This window comes from Rutilus rutilus (genome assembly GCF_951802725.1).
Source record: "Rutilus rutilus genome assembly, chromosome: 12".
Lineage (NCBI taxonomy): Eukaryota > Metazoa > Chordata > Actinopteri > Cypriniformes > Leuciscidae > Rutilus > Rutilus rutilus.
Window position 1 is genome coordinate 9,540,985 of NC_140217.1, and position 19,669 is coordinate 9,560,653.

Genomic DNA, 19,669 nt, shown 5'->3' on the forward strand with positions numbered 1-19,669 from the left:
ATATGTAATAAATGCCGTTTTAATAAGCAAAACATTAAAATGTGTCACGAACACTTCGGTACACGCAGTCAGATTTTTGTAGGACATGATGCATCACAATCAAACTACTCATACACAGGAAAACTTTATAAAGACTTTTATCCCTGGCAAATGATACATTCGCAGGTTTGGATTAAGTGGATTCTGGGTAAATATTCCACATCACCCAGCATTAAAAAAAAGCCTGTTACTTCTTCACTGAATGAGAACCGGCTCACAGTTCAGTGGGTGAGTGGGCTGTCTGAATGATTCAAATGGGATCGCGAATTGATTTTAACACGTTCCAGACCGTTATTCACAAAACTAGCGTCACTGGTTCTAATTCTAAATGTCTGAATAAATAAATAAATTGTCAGGGAAATGTAACATACTGTTTGTCAGTGTTTGTACCCTATTATAAAATCAATAAAATGGCTTTGCTACTGAAAAGCAACATGGTTTAAAAACTAGCTACATTACCACCTCGCCAGGGCTTAATTTGTCCCGGAACAAGCTGGATCCGGCACCTCATTTGGGGGATCCTCCATCTCATACACCACTGAAAGATGTTTATGTTATGACCTTTGTAGAGGAAAGTTAAATATAATAATGATAAAGCTGTTAATAACGCGCCGAAGTGCCCCATGCCATGTTTGGGCAACGATTTATTGGATTTGACCGCTATTCACATTTCCAACGCATGACAAGCAATGTATAGATAATATATAAACTTCAATGTGCAACGTGCAAAATGACTGTGATTGTTTAAGCTTCCGAATTCCGTACAGATGTCAAGGGCTATGTTGGTCAGACCTTTGGTTGGGCTTAATGCTTTATGCCATGGTGTTTTACATGCACAAATTGTCACAACACATCATAAGAATGCAAATAAACACCTTAATGTGTCTTTGAACACAAAACTCAAGATAATCTGCGTCTAGCGCTTTATGTTTCTATGTTAATTCTGAGAGTATATTTGCATGTCAGCCGCTTCCGTTCAGGATTTCTTATCCGGATCCGGCATGTTAGTATATTATATCTTAACCCCCCCCTCAAATTAAGCTCTGCACCTCGCCAAAGAGAAATGAATAGCTACTCTGCCTTTTCAAGGAATAGTTATCCCAAACTTTCATAATTTGCATATAAATAGACATTTTGTGTGAGGAACAGTGGAAATCTATATCATATTGGTCATATGGGTTATGGCAAGACATATAAGAGACACACAAGAGTAAATGACAGAATTTTCTTTTTTAGGTCAACTATTCTTTTTTTAAAGGTAGCGGTTTCTAAGGGTCAGAAAGAGAGTGGAAAATGGTCGTGTAAAATTAAATCATGACTGTTTTTGTGGACGTTCCAAGTGGACAAACATTTTAAGTGGACTCTGGGGGAAAATATGGGAAAAATACTGCAAAAGAAACCCTGCATGCTGCAGACAGTTTCTACAGTCTTCACACATAAACAACAGCAAAGGGAAGTCAAGGCCCTCTCCTCCTCTCTGTCCCTCCCGGAGTTATAGCTATCTGCAAAAGTCCTGCATTTCCCATCATCACTTTTCTCTGTGTGTGTGTGTGTGTGTGCAAGAGCGAGAGAGCTGGCGCGGTGCTGCGCTGGCGGAACGGTGCGCTCAAGCCTTTCTTCTCTGTGCTCCCTAATGGAAATTGAATTTGCATGAAATATGCGGCTTAGAAATTACATGTGACTCCTGAAGGAGACAATGGGCAGCATCAGCGCTGCCAGAGGAGATCGATCCCAGAAAGGATGCAATCTGGATGATGATGATGACGACGACGATGATTAATATGAAGAGCTCTGTGTTTACATGTATGCCGAGAGCCCATACAATGTCAAACAAGAGATTGAAGTGATTTATCGGACTTGGAGAGGGTGTTGTTGTGATATCTTATAGAATATTGTGGAAGATGCAGGAGCGCTTTGGGCGTCTTCTCTCCCACTTCTTCCTTGTTCTATCAAGCGGAGACTTTCATTTGGTCTGATCATAGTTATTAATCAAATAGTGTCAGAAAGCCTGTGATTACATTAACATTAACAGCCATCAAACTGTCTCTCACACAGTTACACACACACACGTTTACTTACTGTCTAAATGAAGGCACACCATACTGTTGTTGTTTTATAAAGCTAATTATAAATACAATAGACTATCCCTACCCCTAATAGAAAACTTTAGCATTTTTACATTAAAAAAATTACACTTTTTAAGGGTGTCCTCAAATGTCCCCGAGGGGAGGTTATGTCATATTTAGCTAACATCTGGGGAAACCCCTTCATGTCTGCTCTAATGTACATTTAAACACACAATATTGAAAAATGCAAAAGGGAAAATGCTCATGCTGTTGCTTCTTCACTTGGCATGTATAATGTATAACGTCTCAAGTCTTTGTGACTGAGAATGCAGCTTCATGAGCAAACTGAATGTTAGTTAGAATTACCACTAGGGGTGAACTGTTATAGTCATATCCAGATAGTGGCTTCAGAGGCACTGACACAGCACTATGAGGCTTACTCTTCTCTAGGCACACACACACACAGAGCCATAGAGGTTTCTGAACTTCTCTTTGATATGTACACACAATCCCACACACCTTGACAAAACACTCAGAACACATATACGCTCTCACTGAACACTCACTTTTTTTTTTCATACAAATAACTTCCCTCTCTACTCCTAAAGTGTCACAAGAGGCAGAGAGAGTGATGATATTCTACTACTTCAAAAGAAAAAAGATAAATCCAGTCGCCATTTAAGAAAAAAAATCTATTTACTTAGATGCAAAACTGGTTTACATATAATATAATTAGGCTTATTTATTTATTTTTCCCCTGTGGCAAACATTTTCTTGTTTTAAGCATTAACCTTTCAAAATGGTGTGATTATCTAATTCCGAATGTGTAATGGTGTCTTGTATATGTGTGTGCTTGATGGGGCAGGTCCTCTGTTTGGACTGACGGGCAGTGACCAGACCTTCAGTGTCAGCTCAATGACCTCTTTGCCCAGTGCGTACCCTCTCATGGCCCACCCAGCCTTTGGTTTGCTATCACCGGCCACAGGCCGCCCAGAGTTTGGAGGTCTAGGAGGACTGGGGGTCTCTGCTGCCCTAGCAGCTCACCCACAACTAGGAGCCTTCTCAGGTATGTGTGCGTATAATGTTAGTGGCCGTTTATTCATGACCGAAGGTCTGATGACACAAAGCCCTATGCAATTAATTGGCACAAAAGTTTAATATTCGGAAACTAATATAAAGTAATAGTATTATAATAGTATATAACAGTATAACAATGAGAATAATTATTATTTTTATTGTTGTTATTAATATTGATAATGTAACTGTTATTATTATTATTATTATTTATAATTTTACTTTCAATAGTAATAATAATAGTAACATTAATTAATAATATTAGTAATGTAATAAATATTCTTATAATAAAATGAATATTCTTATGAAAAAACAATAATAATAAAAACAACAATAATAATATAATTTTAATATAATTTTAGTATAATAATCTAAATGTTTAAATAATAATAATTAGTAATAAATATACAATATATTTTAATTAATAAATTGTTATTATTATCATTTAATATTTACTTCAGTCCTGTCTCATTTAGATTATCTACCCTAATGTTATAAGGTAATTTACTCTCTCTTTTCTCAGAATGGTGGAGAGCAGCAGAAGCACATGGACGGAGTCCTCCAGCTTTCTTCCCGCCTTTTTTGAGCCTGCCACCTATGTTCGCCCCACCCCTTCACAACCACGAGGCCAATCCGTATACATCCAAAACACCCAGCAAGAGCAGTCAGGCCTCCAAAGGTATTAATCTGTCTGTATCTGCCTCCTGGGAACGTATGATAACCCTCGGAGGCAGACTTAAACATGAAACAATAAAGTAATAATTCTTAAACAAAAGTAATGCAGCAGTAATGTAGCCTTCAGGCTGGTGTACTCACAGTAATCATCGCCTTGAGCATTCGCCTGCAGTGTTGAATTCATCAGGCGCTTATCAGGAGATCTTCTGCCGTTTTAACCTGTACTTTTGTCTCAGAAATCCATGCCAAAGGCTATTTGACATAGTATATATTTTGAGGGAAATTTTGATTTGTCTCTCTAACTTGTTAGAGAGTTTAAAAGCATCTCACTGGTTCATGTAAACTCTCTGGAGCGCAGGTGTGAATGGAGCTGTGAATGGTCGTTCACTGTCTCCATCTGCGGCTAAAGGAACTGTTTCGGCTTCTGCCTCCCCCTCCCCCGCGCTCCGGCCCCCTGAGCACAGCCGGACACTCAACGCCAAAGCCCGCGACCGCAAGGCCAGTCACCATAGCAACAGCACAGGGGAGCTTCAGGAGAAACCCTCACAGAAAACTAAAGAGAAGGTACGACGTCATTGCAACTCAGTGTGTGGTCCAAACACACAAACACTACATATACATGACCAATTATTTAATGGTTTGTTGTTGAATTAATTAAAACTGTTTTACAAGCTGAATCATTGATGTGTGTCGACCAATGCAGAAAGCCCGTAAGAAGCAGGTAGAGGGGTCTGCCGTAAGCGAGAGTGAATCTGGATCATCGCTGGATACTGACAGTGACGGAGTGAGCAGCAGTGATATTGATGATCTTGGAGAGGAAGAAGAAGATGATGATGATGAAGACGAAGACGAGCAGAGTAAAGACAGCGAGGAGTCAGACTCGGAAAAGGAGCGGCAGAAAAAAAAGAAAATGAAAGTAAGATATTAGGTCTGCTCATATTAGCTTATTACTGGTTTCCAGCTTGTAACCAAAAGGTTACGGGTTTGAATCCTAGCATTGCACCACTGAGCCTTTGAGTAAAGCTCTTAACCTCAGATTGCTCCAGTGCACTGGAAGTCATATTATATAAAAGACATAACAAAGGTTGTTTACATATGTCCTGAGTGACAAACACAATCTGTTTAATGCTGAGGGTCAGTGAGAGTGGAAAATAGTCATGTAAAAACACATTATGACTGGTTTTGGTGTAAAAACCGTAATCAACAAGTGGACTTCTCCCTGTCTTGTTTGCCCAGATTGTGACGCCAAACTCTGGGCTCAGTAAGAAGGAAAAGGCCAGGCTGCTGGAGGCCCAGGACTTCCATGTAGGCAGTGCACCTTTAGAGCCCTCTCCTCCAGTGCACCTGCATCGCTCTCCACCTCCGCCAGCCCTGTCTCAGTCCCCTCTGCTGTCCCTATCGGGCAGCAGAGCCAGGGAAAGACCCCTCCACACCAGCGTCATCCAGTCCACTGGCCTGGCTTCTGCCGCTAAACCGCTAGCGCTTATCGCACAGTCACGTCGAGACGTATCTCCTAAACATTCTCCACAGCATCTTAACTCCTCTCCAAAAAAACCCTCAGCCTCTACCAAGCCCCTCACTTCCTCACCTCAGCCCCTCCCACTCTCGTTATGCTCCTCCCCCAAACCACTATCAGTCCCCTCCCCTCCAAAATCCCTCCCCCTGTCCTCTTCCCCCAAACCGCCTCCACTCACCCCTTCCCTCAAGGCGCAGGCTCAAGCTTCCTCCCACAAGTCCCAATCTCCAGCACTGGATGCTCTGACCAGCAGGAAGATTCTGGAAAGTTCTCTGGCACAAGTCACTGCGGACTACAGGCTGAAACAGGTGAGTGTGCCACGGTCTGGCTGGAGAAATGTGAGAATGTTCATCCTTCAAGTCCATACATTAATCTCACTTTTCCCTCAAGGCCGGCGTCCACATTTTCATTTTCCAGAAAAGCAAACCAGCTAAAGCAAATTCTCCACAGTTTCCGTCCGTATCTTTTAAGCCAATTTAGGATTATCGCTTTTAGGGTGCTGTTGGTATTCAGGACGTGTCTCTCCTTATTGACCAGCCTATTTGAAAAGGTCAGAGTAACGGAGAGGGAGAATGTGAGTGGGAGAGAGAATTATTTGTGTGTGTGTGTGTGTGTGTGTGTGTGTGTGTGTTTGTGTGTGTGTGTGTGTGTGTGAGAATGTGCTGAAGACAGAAACGCGGAGAGGACAGAAAGGACAGCTCCATTCTCTTATCAGTAGGACTGGCTTCCCTACTGTGTGGCTTTAGTTGGTAAATGAAAGTGACAATGTGCATCGCTTTATTAGAATTACTGAAGCAAAACCAACAGGCAATTAACTCCATAACTTCTTAAGGGGCCAGATTTCAGCAAATGAGTATAATAAATGTGCCTTTTCCTCACCTCTCCTTTTGTTGCCTTGAAATGACTGTTGAAGAGGTTAATATGTTTTTTTCTTCTTCTTGTAATTAACTAGAGTAATTTTATTATTATGTTACGGTGTGGAACAGTTTCATAATATTTTGATTTTATTAGTGGTGCTTACTAATGCAAGCAACAGTGTTACTCTTGCTTATACTTGGGGTTGCAGTGTGTGCCGTATGACTGATTCCTGAAAACGTGGCTTGTTAAGGTGCTATTACTTTTTAATAAAAGTAAATAAAGGTCAATAAAATTACCCAGTTCATAAACCCAGTTCATATCTTGGGAATGGGGCCTGGTTGCACAAAACCTTAAAGTCGACATGAAATGGAAATTCACAAAATCTATTTTCTAAATGCATGTTTTTTTTGTTTTTGTTTTCGTATTGTGAATGATTCATCCATACATATGTTTATTTAATTTTTTTTGTGACCTCAAAATAAAAAATAAAAACCACGATCTTCCGGTGAAACCACATAAACCCCGCCCCTTTCAAGCAACCAATCAACAACGGATGGATAGAACTAAGTCCCCACCCTGCCTTTTTTCCTTTTCAATACAATCTGTGTCACTCAAATGTACATCGCAATATGGAAGAAAAATCTGTCGTTACTTCTGGTACATTGTGACTTTAAGAAAACAATTAATACGACAGGGTTTTTCTTAACTTAAAGGTCCACTGAAGTGCCTTGGAACGCGCAGCTTTGTATGATGCCTGAAACAGGAAGCTATGGCTCCTCCCCCTTTTCAAATAGCCAATAGCGTTTAGTTTACCTCACAGACTGCAAGTCGTACTTGACAGCACCATGGAAGCGAATCCGAGCGCTGATGATATGTTAGATTCAATAGTAGAGCTGTGAATAAATTCTAGCCATTTAATTCTTAACCAACGTACAGTTGGAAAACGTAGTAAAACTCGAGCGTTTGAGCAACCGAACACACATCTCCAACCCTTATTGCTCTGTGACGTGTCAACGGATTGCTTTGGCGGTACGCTTTAGATTCTAGAGAGCATTTGATTGGACAGAAGATGTGATGAGAAGCTGAAGTCTGCGGTGATGTCATAAAAATCTGTAATCCATTTTAGCGGAAGTGTGAGACTGTAAGATTCGAATGCTTATATCTCCTGAATGCGAATTTCGTCATTGTTTTGGAACACACCAGCTTATTCATAACCTTAAGGCTAACATATTCATACTAAAAGCTAAAAAACTTTTTAGATTTCAGGGGGCCTTTAAGAAGTTTATTGAAAGGCTCCAGAACATCATAGAAACTCTAAAGACTCTTTGGCAATTCCCAAGCAACCTCATTGAAACACTCTCGCAAGTGCAGATTCTTATTATTTCAGAGCAAACATGTTCATGAGTCAGGAAACTATAATGGCGCTATAAAGATTTCAAACCATTGAGCTCAGCGGTTGAAGGCAGGCAGAGTTTGAGCATTCCTTCTCTCTTAATGAATGTTGTGGAGCTGATAGAGTCATGGCCGCGCTGTTGTTCTCTGTTTCAGTGAGTCAGAGCAGCATTATGCTCACTCACACTCTTCCTCTACCAGCACTTAAGCCACATGACAACCAGCACAATTACCACATCTCCTCTGCTGTTTTCCCCTTTCTCACTCTCACTCTCTTTGTTTATCAGTCAATTTGTTGTTTTTTCCTCCTCTCATCTTTGCTATCAGTATACATATCTCCCTTTCTCTGAAGATGTGCTTCGTTCAAGGAAATTCTGTTTTGTTCCATTTTGTTTTGAAAACTGCATTGCCCAGCAGCAGAACTTATTGTATTATTGATTTAGAGAAATAGATAAATAGATATGAATCATAAAAAAGGATATAAACAAATTAAGTAAAAAAGTGAGTTTTACGCAAAAATATACATGTATACGAAAAAAAAGTCTCCCATATGGAATATTGATTTATGAATTTATATATATGACTCAAGACCCATACACATTAAGAACAATATCTATAGAGAGAACTTCTGAATAACTATATTAGCCTATATTGGATTATATATCCAACGGATGATAATGGTTTTATATTATAAGCCCACGCTGCAGTTATTCCATCTCCCATTTTAAATTCTCAATGTCTATAAAGTTGGGTGGGTTGGGATTGACTTGCAGTGTTTTTATTGTTCATCACCTGGAAAAAAATTATTCTGAAAGTGATTCCAATGATATCGTTCCTCTGTATCATTATTGTTATAGCTGTGGTGTCGGTCTTTAATATTCTCATAGAATTAGAATGATTCTAATTATTTATACTTTATAGTTGTAGTTATTGTCCTTGGTGTGATATATATATATATATATATATATATATATATATATATATATATATGTGTGTGTGTGTGTGTGTGTGTGTGTGTGTGTGTGTGTGTGTGTGTGTGTGTGTGTGTGTGTGTGTGTGTGTGTGTGTGTGTGTGTGTGTGTGTGTGTGTGTGTATATATATATATATATATATATATATATATATATATATATATATATATATATATATATATATGTACACCTTCTGTACAGTTTTTTTAGAACATAAAACTGAATGTGATGTAGACTTACTTTTCTTACTTTCCATCATCGTTCTCTTTGTTTTTCCTTCTGCAGTCTTTCCTGTCCCAGGACCAGACGTTTCCTCTCCTGTTGAAGAAACAGCAGGACCCATATAAGATAAAAAAGAGGCCAGGGGTGCCCACATCCTCATCCTCATCTTCATCCTCCTCTGTGCTCCCTCTTAAACTCAACTCCGAAGCGTCAGGTAGGACCAAACCCCCCTCAGCGCAAGGCTTGTCCTCCTCCAGTCTGCCTTTCACTCATGGCCTGCTGGGTCTTGGCCAGCCCAACGGAGTCATCCAGAGCACCCAAGATGTGCCGTTGGCACTCACCACCAAACCCCGCTCAGACTTACCCGTCAACCTCAGCACAGGAGGTCGTAAGAGCCCCGCTTCTGCGTCTCCCACTCCTAACCGCACTCGTGAGCCACGGAAGAGCAAGACTCCCAAAGCATTAGAGGCCTGGAGGGGTCTATCCCAGAACCACCTGGTGCAGTCTTTGGTGGACCTGTTTCAACACAGCGGAGCCGAGCAGGAGCTGCCCAGCAGCAAAGACTCAGATGACTCTGCTGAAGATGAAGACGACGAGGATGATGATGTGGAGGATGAAGAGGATGATGATGAAGAGGACTCAGATGATAGTCTTTCAGGTGAGATGCCTAGAAGAGTGGTTTTGTGAGTTCATTAAAAGAAAGATTGAAATGGTATTGCAGTGCAAAACATACTCCAGCAAACTTTGTTGTACTTACAACTTTGAAAAATCTTTTTTTATAGTGTATACCATGAACCATTTCCATGATACTTGATACTCTGTGGGTTTGGAGTTAGGAAATAATGAAAGAATGTTCATTTCTGCAAGACCTATTTCTTTAATTCAATGTGTTACTTTACTTTACCTAAGATCCTGATCCGATTAAATATTCCTTACATTATTTCATGCTGAATATAATTGCATTTACTTTACTTTACTTTATTTTACCTAAAATCCCAATCCAATGAAATATTCCTTACATTATTTCATGCTGAATATAATTAAAGTATAATTGTAAAAGTATAATTGCATACTTTACCTAAAATCCTGATTCAATGAAATATTCCTTACATTATTTTATGCTAAATAAATATAATTGCATTTTTACTGGGTAATGCATCAGATTATGAAAGTTAAATACGTTGTTATTGTGATTTCTATTTCAAGTTGCCTTTAATTTGGCTCTTTGGTGCGACCAGTGACACAAGACGTAATAATGATCAGTGCCATAAACAGCGTCTCATGTCCTCTCCTCTCACCTTCTATTTCTCAGAGTCGGACAGTAATTCAGATAGTGAGATGAACGGTTCAGAGGGTGGTAAAAAGAAGCGCAAGGATGGAGTCATGGAGATGGACACAGATGGAGAGAAGACTCCTCAGAAACTCAGCAAGGGCTTTTCCCATCTTAACTCCTCCACCAATCACAGCCTGTCTGACTGTCTGCCACTAAACCTCCAAGTCATTAAGCCCTCCAGCGTGGCCACGCCTACCATTGTGAGCAGCTCCGGTGCCTTGACCTATCACAGCTCTCCCTCCTCATCGTACTCTGTTGGCACCTCTCCAGGTAACCACAGGCAACGTTATTACTATAAATAAACTAAAACTATATATGCATGACACCTTCCTTCGGAGCTCTGTCCGTATCAAAAGTGTGCACGGAGTTGAATATGTGTTGTGTGTTTGCGCATGCCCTTTTGTTTGTGTATTTGTCTGTGTGCGGGCTGTCACACTCAGATGACGGAGTGTCTATTTTTAGAAAGATAAATGATGGCGTCTGGCATCACTGGGCTCCCTTTGCTTCCGTCTATTTGGGTGTGTGTCCTTGGACCTAGCCATTGTATCTGGCCTGTATTCCAGGAAAAACAAAAAAAAACTAAGCAGAATTAATTTGAAATGGTTTCCATTAATTGTTATGTTTGGTTTATACAGGGTCAGGTTTAGGGTTAGGTAAATGTAGCTGGTAACAAGAGCTCTTTGTGCGGTGTCTGGGTTAACCCCGGTACCCGTGTTTGCTTTAACCTGTTAGCTGAGGCACATCAACCAACTCTGTTTGGCTGACTTAATCTGCTTTTTCCTTCTGAAGCTAACAGAGACATTTGTTAAACAAAACACTCTCAAATCCAGCAAACATGGCACAGAAGTGCATCTGCTCTTGGATGGCGTTCAGCATCCCTCACCGCGATGGAACGAAACACTTATTCTAATGAAGCAGAATTGTGTCCATTGAAAAGTGTGAGGAAACTGTAATAAGCTTAGAAGAGTTACTGTGATTTGTTTTTGGATTATTATTTGAGCTGCTGAGAGATTCACTTATCGCCCGTTATGTCTGCAGACTTCCCTTCTCTGAAGGAGAGATTTGAGCGATATGATTTTGCTAGTTTCTTCCTGTGGTTTTTGTTAGTGTCACTATTGCTATTAATCATATTTTGAACATCACCCTATTCCAAAGAATTGTACGTGAGTGTGTAGCTCGTCTTGCATCATTTGTGCTTCGGAAGTAAATCATACCCTTAAATCATGCTGCTTGTTTAGGAGAGCTATTACTTTTACTATTATGCGATCAGGTGTTTCCTGCCTAAAATAAATTAGGCTAAAGTACTCCATCAATTTAGCATACAGGAGGTCATGTTTAAGTCATATCTATGAACCAAAATATACCATACTTGAGACTTGAGATTGGGTTCTTTTGACTTTGAAGAAACTATCAAAAACATCATTCAAATTGACTTCAAACACTGACACTAAAAACTAGGTATGCATAATAAATAGGTACCATTGGCCAATTTTTTTAATTATTGGTATTTATTGATTTTGTATACAGTACCATTCAAAAGATTGCGGTTGGTGAGATTTTTCTGCTCACCAAGGCTACATTTATTTGATCCAAAATGCAGTCAAAAACGGCAATATTTTGAGATATTATTACAAATTATTTTATTTATATATTTTAATGTGTTTACAATGTAATTTTATTCCTGTGATGGCAAAGCTGGATTTTCAGCATCATCACTCCAGTCTTCAGTGTCACATGATGTTTCAGAAATCATTCTGATATGATTTTATTTTTATTAATGATGAAAACAGTTGTGTTGCTTAATTTTTTTTTTGGAAACGGGGATATTTTTTTCAAAAGAACAGCATTTACTTGAAATTTGAAATCTTGTCTTGCATTATTAATGTCTTCACTGTCACTTTTGATCAACATAATGCATCCTTTCTGAACGAAGTATTACTTTTTTGAAAGAAAACAAAAACTGACCCAAACTTTTGCATGGTAGTGTATATAATATCAGCCAATATTGTATATTTTATTGTTCATGCTCATTTGTCCTATTTTTACTTTTTTTTTTTTTTTAACTAAAAAACACCAATAATTAATAACAGTGTTACTTGTAATCTTTAGCAAATCTCAAAATGAATATCCATTTTTCATGCTGTATATTACAATGTTGTGATACCTAGATTTACATGATCTTAGTTTGTGTTTTATTTTTATTCATTTAAACTAACTTGTATATCATTATAATAGTGTATTTTTTTGTATTTTTTTTTTTTGTATTTAAGACATGAAAATAATTAGCCTCATCGCTATTGGCCAGAATTGTAATATTTGTGAACCCCTTGTAAAAACCATTCAGGACGCCTTAGCAATCGCATTGCAATCCCCTGATCTTTTGGAGGCGGGTTTTATGCATGCAGACACCATCATAAGCAGAACAAATAAAAATCGAGGTTTTATTTGATGTCGTTTGCTCATTATGTGAATTGTAATTTGTAAGAGATGATGAAACGGTTTATTTAAAATGTGTATGTGTGTGTGTCTGTTTGGCTGTTGTCTTGTCTCAGGCTCTGCGAAGAGAAAGCGAGTGATGAATGAAGATGATTTACGGATTCCGCTGGAAATGGGGTACGTTTAAATATGACACGCTGGTGGCAGCATGACTCAACACCTGTTAACTGTAGATCTGCATTCTGTGCTTCTAAAACAACTGAGCGCAGTATCATATAAACATCACATTAAAACTGCAGATAAGTAAATATTCTCCTCTAATCAGAATTATTTTCTCTATTATTACAAACCCATTCAAACAAGCACTGTGGCGGCACCATTGCACAATTATGGTGTAATACCATGGATATTTGAATGACTATCATATTTGCATTCATATGTATTATTTACATGATGTCATGGTATAATCAAGGTACATGTGAATGCCACAGAAACAAGTTATATTAAATAAATTCTAGTATAAGAAAAAAGTATTTTCAAATCTGTAGGTACGTAGGTAAGTTGTTTTTACTAGGTGTCGTTTAGCATTCAAGATTTAACATAGTATTAACATATTTTCTGGACTGCACCATTTTTAATGTAAATAGATGTTTTTACTCAGCGATATGTTTAACCGATGTTTTTTTTAAAAAGGTATCGCCTGAATGAATTTTTGAATTTTTGTCTTGTATTAATCTTAAATGTCTTATGTTAATTGTATGATTTTTGTTATTCGCTTTGTTCTTGCCATGAAGATAAATAAATCCATGGTATTATAAAATTACAATACAAAACAAAATAGCATAATAATAAGCCTTTTTTTTTTTTTTTTTTGTGCACAATGATAAACACAAGTGTTTTTCTTCAACGTGTATGACATTGTTCTAGCTGGCAAAGAGAGACCAGGATGAAAACAGTGGCCGGTCGGCTGCAGGGAGACGTTGCGTATTACTCCCCGTGCGGCAAGCGACTGCGACAGTACCCGGATGTCGTAAAGGTAACCAGTCTTCCCTGCTGCCTCTCGCTTAGACCCCCCAAATGCTCAGGTAGCCTCACTCCCCTCCCGTTAAACCCCTTTCCTCTCCCAGTGCATCATTAGCAGTTATTGTAAGATCCAGCAGTTTACTTGAATGATCTGGTCACTTTAGCTTGCTATGCACTGTTATGGCAAGTGTGCTAGGCTGCTTTGAGTTTGGTACCATTATAGTGCTAATGGCTCTCTGGATGTCCTGTCTGACAAAATCACTATTATTCTCTCTTCTGTAGTATCTGTCCAGATACGGAATAACTGACATCACGCGTGATAATTTTAGCTTCAGTGCAAAAATAAGGGTTGGTGACTTCTATGAAGCCAGAGAAGGACCCCAGGTGAATGCCTTTCATCTCCTCTTTTTCTTCTTTTTTTTTTTTTTTGTTCTCTATGTTCTTTTTTTCTCTCTGTCTCTCTCGTTCGTATTCTTTCGCTCTCCCTGTATCTCTCTTTCATCTTGAACAGGGCAGGGAATTTGATTGAACCCCGATAGCCTGAATTTCCCCTTTTAAACTGTAGGGAGTCTGTGCAATAATCAGCGCTCGTTGTTTCCACAGGGTGTTACTTCATGTTTTGTCTGTCATGTGTGTTGAAAGAGATTCTTAAGATTAAAGATACAGAGGAGCTAAAGTTTTAAAGTTTATTGATTAAAATTTAAATCAAAAATTGACTCTTTTTCATGCTTTTAATTCATTTGCTAAAATCTTTCAGAATATTACCAATGAATTATTGTAGTGTTTAGTGATATTAGGGTTACGTGATCATTAGCGATGTGGCACTAAATTAGGAAAGTTTCTGTGTTTTTACCGTCGTCTTCATTAGTCTGACCCTCCTCTGTTCCCTGCTTCCCCGCAGGGTTTGCAGTGGGCTCTTCTGAAAGAGGAAGAGGTCATCCCTCATATCTTGGCCATGGAGGGCCGGCGAGGTCGTCCGCCCAGCACTGAGCGGCAGCCGAGGGGCGGCAGTGAGGGTTCGGGCAGCCGACGTCGAAAGGGCCGCCCTCCGAATCTAGGAGAGAGCGAATTCCCAAGCCCCTCTGAGGCCAAGCTATTGCGCAAGCTTGAGGCTCAGGGTAAAGTGCTACTGTTTGACTTATCTCACTCATAGACAATAATGCATGTATTCATATTGATGTAAGGGATTTGTCTGTTTTCATCATAGAAATCGCCCGGCAGGCGGCTCAGATGAAGCTCATGAGGAAACTAGAGAAACAGGCACTCGCACGGGCGGCCAAGGAGGCCCGTAAGCAGCAAGGTAATCCGCGCTCATGAATACCACTCTATTGCTCACAAAGATGTTCACACATCTCGCTGAAACCTCATTCTATATCTCTCGTTCAGCCATCATGGCTGCAGAGGAGAGGAGGAAGCAAAAGGAACAGTTGAAGATTCTCAAACAGCAGGTGAGTCTGAGAAGGAAACCTTAGGTTTTCGGTCAGTCTTAGGGTCACGTCACATGAGATTGTAAGCGTTCATTTCAAACGGATACTGATGGTGCTTCTACGACTGCAGCTTGGCTGCCATTCGACTTTTTTAAATGCACAGCAGCACTTTCAATTAACAGACTTCCTCCTCCTCTCCTACCAGGAAAAGATAAAGCGTATTCAGCAAATCCGTATGGAGAAGGAACTCCGCGCACAGCAGATTCTCGAGGTATGAAGTGACTGCGGGAAAAAATAATAAATGAAAAGAGTTGAAATAGGCTTAACATTCTTAAAATACACGCCACCTCCTTCAGTTCCTGTTTAACATGGAACCCGGACCACAGAAGAATCACTCACCAGCATTTTGGGGCTGTGAATTCTGCATAATTTTCGTCAGGACTAATGCTAAATTGGTTTTGGTGGACAGTTTTTGAATATTAAATTTGCTGCCTCCTGTGTTTCAAACCAGAGGTAAATTAGACATAATTTTTTATTTTTTTCATCAGACAATGGCAGTTCTTGCATAAGTAGCAGGAGGAAGACACTGTTTACTTTACTCACCCAATTATAGAGGCTTCAAAAGTGTTTTAGCTGGGCAAAATCAAATTGGAGCTGACACGCTTGGCAAGCCATTCTGAACAGGATTTCTTGCTGTTTGTAATTACGCATTTAAATTTTCAGCTAATTCGCCTTTGCTTTCTTTTTATATTGCCGTTGTCAGAGCCCGAGGAATATTGAATAGTTTTGAAGATCTGAGGGTTGATTCTGACACAGACTTAAGGAGAAAACATTCTCAATCACTGACGCAGTGATCTGTAGCTAGAGCTAGCGCAACAATGGCAAGACTTGAGACTGAAGGGCTTTCCTGAGTGTGTGTGTGTGTGTGAATGTTTTGGATGCGAGCTCTCACTTTTCCTCTCCCAGACTCATCAATCAAAGTGTTAGTATAAGTTATAAATAAAACAGATGTTGGTTTAGCATGTTTAATTTAGGTTTATACTCAGCACGGCAGCACTGGTCTGACCCAGACCTGTTTTGCATTGGCAGGCAAAGCGTAAAAAGAGAGAGGAGGCTGCCAATGCCAAAATGTTGGAGGCGGAAAAGCGAATAAAGGTCAGTTTGTGAGTGAGAAGAGATGCTACACACCTACTCTGCACACCATGAATCATCGCCGTGGAAACCCCCCCCCCCCCCCCCCCCCCCCCCAACCCACCCCAGAAAACTTCCGTCGTTCGCATCTACCATTAACATTCCTCGGCCACAACAAAGAAGTAGAGCCTCTGTTTGACTAATGTCTGCCGGCCTGTTGGGGAAAATTAGCTTGACATCTGGGTTTTTGCTGTTGTTGTTTAAAATGAAAAATGCACAGTGCATCTTTTTATGTCTTGTACACATGGGGCCCTCACTGGAATACACAACCTGCTCGAAATAGCCTCCCTTATTTAAATCAAGTTTTGTGTTGAGTTTTATTACTTTTTGTCCATGTCTGTTAGATTTGCAGCCATCTTGTATCATATACACACATACAATTATTTACACCATATAACACTTTGATCATAATGTAGATTTTAAATATCACAATAACAGTGTGTCACAATATAGTTATTTCCCATATTGTATTTTTATCAAAATGGTTTATATACACTACCGTTTTTTCAGCAATTACACATTCAATTCATTAATCATTAAATCATTCATTAAATTAAATCAAAAGTGAAAGTATAGACTTCTACATTGTTACAAACAAATATTTTTCAAATAAATGCTGTTCTTTTGAACTTTCTATTTATCAAAGGATCCTGAAAAAAGACAGCATTTTCCACACAAATATTAATCAGCACTGTTTTCAGCATTAATACTAATAATAATAATAAATGTTCCTGAGCTCCAAATCAGCATATTAGAATGATTTCTGAAGGATCATGTGACTGGAGTAATGATGCTGAAAAAAAGCTTTGCCATCACAGGAATAAATTACAATTTAAAAAATGTACTGAACTAGAAAACAATGTAGTAATGTTCTACAATGTTACTGTTTTTACTTTTTAATAAATTAAAAGCTGCCTTGGTAAGCATAAGTTCTTTCTAAAACAATACAAAGTCTTACCAACCCCGAACTTTTGAACGGTAGTGTATTAAATCAGGAATTTTTCACCTGCAATCTGGAGAAACATTTGAATGCAATATGTTTACGATAATATATTAACAATTTTCGATAGTAAAATGACAGTATAAAAGGTAGTTATTTAATATTGTTGTTTTTACAACATCACATACATTTTTCTCACACAGTATAAATTAGTTTTTAATCACGTTTATGCATAAAATTAGCTAGCTGCCTTTACATTTAGGAAAGGAGTCCCTCGCAAGTGGATCATCATATTTGGGGATCCGTAGCATCAAAATATTTGAAACAAAATCTGCCTATTGCAGCCTATCTACCCAACCTGCTTCACTAGCCAACAGAGCAAAGCAAATGGCATTAATCAAACAATTTCATGTAGTATTTAAATCCAAAAAGATTGATATTTCTTAAGCTCTTGCATTCAGAGGCCTCACAGTTAGGACTGAAGGCCGAGACAAGACTCTGATTGGTGGTTTCTTTTTAGACGGTGTCGTAATGAGTGTTTTGGTGCAGCGTTGAATCGTTTTTATGTTCTGTGTTTGTAGGAGAAGGAGATGAGACGCCAACAGGCTGTTATTCTCAAGCACCAGGTCAGTCACCACTCTTATAAATAATAGGTCTCATAATGGCCATTTATATAGTAGTACTGATTTTTGCTATAAAATGCAGGACAAAGGGAAGGAAAGAGCAATATTTTATTGTAGAGTTCAGTCACCATCTGAAATGCAGTGCATTATGGGTTTAAAAGTGTCCTAAAATAGATTTGTTCAGCCTATGCCCAATATTAGAAGTGGCGAGTCTCATGTGGTTCTGTCTTTAACTTTCTGCTGTTTCTCTTGGTTAATTTCCATGCTTTTTTGGGAGTGGGGTCTGTCTCTTTTGGGTTACAGGCTAAAGTTTTGAGTTTGTTTGTTTTTTTTCCTTTTCTTTTTAAATGACGCTGTGATTTTTTTTCTGTCTCATAATACTCTGCCAACTCTCTCTCTCAGGAGATGGAGAGGCATAGACTAGATATGGTATGGGTATGTTTCATCTTCTGTACATCTAACACTCGCATCGTGAATCCTGGTTGTGATATGATGTCATAGCAGCACATGTTTAAATGTAGCACTGGCTGCTGTCAAAACTACATTTTCCTTCTGCATGGCTTTTCAAGCAAAAAAACAACAAAAAAAAGAGAACAAAAGAAAAAAACTGCATCGCCTACATCTGCTATTTGTGTCAATGAGAGAAAACGGCTTTGATGCAGCAGGCCTGTGCCTTGTGTGTGTGTGTGTGTGTGTGTGTAAGTGTATGTGCGTGTGCGTGTGTGTGTGTCTATGGAGCCTGTTGAGTATACTCTCATTGGTGGAAAGTACCACACACCCTCATTCCACGTGTAAAGTCATCCCAATATTGTATATTATCATTACCGCTGTGAAAGTGTTGGTGTGTGTGCGTGCGTGTATGTATGTTGTTGTGGCAGGCTATTTGTCACAATGTTGCATTTGCACTGTGCTGATTGTCCTGCCTGTGAGATCATCAGTACAGGTCAAAGGTCATAGTGCCTGACCAATGAGAGAATTTGAGGAAACTCACACTTCCCTCTGTTGTACATTCCATGCCATCTGTGGGTCAGAAATGAAAATATCACTCTAATTGGCTTTATCCTTAAAGTCAACATGAAACGCCATCCGCATCCCATTTTATTTCCTTAATGTGACGTTTTCCAAGCGAAATAAGATTTAAGACAAATGATGTGGATATTCCATACTATAATGTAGCCAAACCAGAATGTGAGTTTTCTAAAACAATGAATGAATAATGATTTGGCTATTGGTTAATGGTGCACTCTTTAATTTAAGATTTTTTTTTTTATAGTACTTAGTACATAAGTATATTTAAAAATCATATAGACTCATATAAGATAAAACCTCTAATCATATCAATAGCCCAATAAAAGTTGTAATTAACATGGAGCAGATCTCTTCATGGGGACAACTTGGATGATGCTACATCAACACCACTAAATGTCAGCATGAATCCAAGGCATCAGTAGCACAACCTAAACAACAAATTACTGAGTGCAAATTAACATCGACTGCTTTTAACTCCACTTTTACACACACACTCGCAAACTACCCTAAGCACTTGCCCTTGGGGGAATCCCTGCTGCTACTCTGAAGTGCGTTCAACTTCGTCAAGTGGATGGGGGAAGTTTATTTGGACAGACCCTCGACCCCTCGATTTTAATCAGATCCATAGACCACAATTCAATACAATTGTGACATCACAACATCAACTCGCAGTGTTCACACTTAATTTACCCACAAGCGATCAAGGGCCTTGGGTGTTCCACTGGTTGTAGGCACTCGTGCAACATAAACAATGACGTACATCCGATTGAACGAGACGGAGGGAAGTTAGTGAAGGAAGGGCGTAATAAAGTGGACTTAAATGCAGCCATTACAACTGTAAAGTAGTTATTTG

At 39.1% G+C, this 19,669-nt stretch overlaps 1 protein-coding gene across 16 annotated transcripts in view; it reads left to right on the top strand.

Annotated features, from left to right (window-relative positions):
* Positions 1-19,669, top strand: part of baz2ba (bromodomain adjacent to zinc finger domain, 2Ba) — an 83,961-nt gene that overhangs the window by 50,311 nt on the left and 13,981 nt on the right. For 4 of the 16 annotated variants that reach the window (XM_084425327.1, XM_084425338.1, XM_084425335.1 and 1 more), the window contains exons 4-20: positions 2,971-3,171; positions 3,703-3,858; positions 4,213-4,418; positions 4,558-4,770; positions 5,091-5,678; positions 8,878-9,472; positions 10,127-10,417; positions 12,700-12,760; positions 13,511-13,619; positions 13,889-13,990; positions 14,508-14,724; positions 14,814-14,906; positions 14,993-15,054; positions 15,239-15,304; positions 16,123-16,188; positions 17,746-17,790; positions 18,190-18,222. In XM_084425327.1, the coding sequence (XP_084281453.1) occupies positions 2,971-3,171; positions 3,703-3,858; positions 4,213-4,418; positions 4,558-4,770; positions 5,091-5,678; positions 8,878-9,472; positions 10,127-10,417; positions 12,700-12,760; positions 13,511-13,619; positions 13,889-13,990; positions 14,508-14,724; positions 14,814-14,906; positions 14,993-15,054; positions 15,239-15,304; positions 16,123-16,188; positions 17,746-17,790; positions 18,190-18,222 (3,104 nt within the window). The remainder of the gene's footprint in view (positions 1-2,970; positions 3,172-3,702; positions 3,859-4,212; positions 4,419-4,557; positions 4,771-5,090; positions 5,679-8,877; positions 9,473-10,126; positions 10,418-12,699; positions 12,761-13,510; positions 13,620-13,888; positions 13,991-14,507; positions 14,725-14,813; positions 14,907-14,992; positions 15,055-15,238; positions 15,305-16,122; positions 16,189-17,745; positions 17,791-18,189; positions 18,223-19,669) is intronic. The other 12 variants (XM_084425336.1, XM_084425339.1, XM_084425331.1 and 9 more) reach the window with 5 other exon arrangements.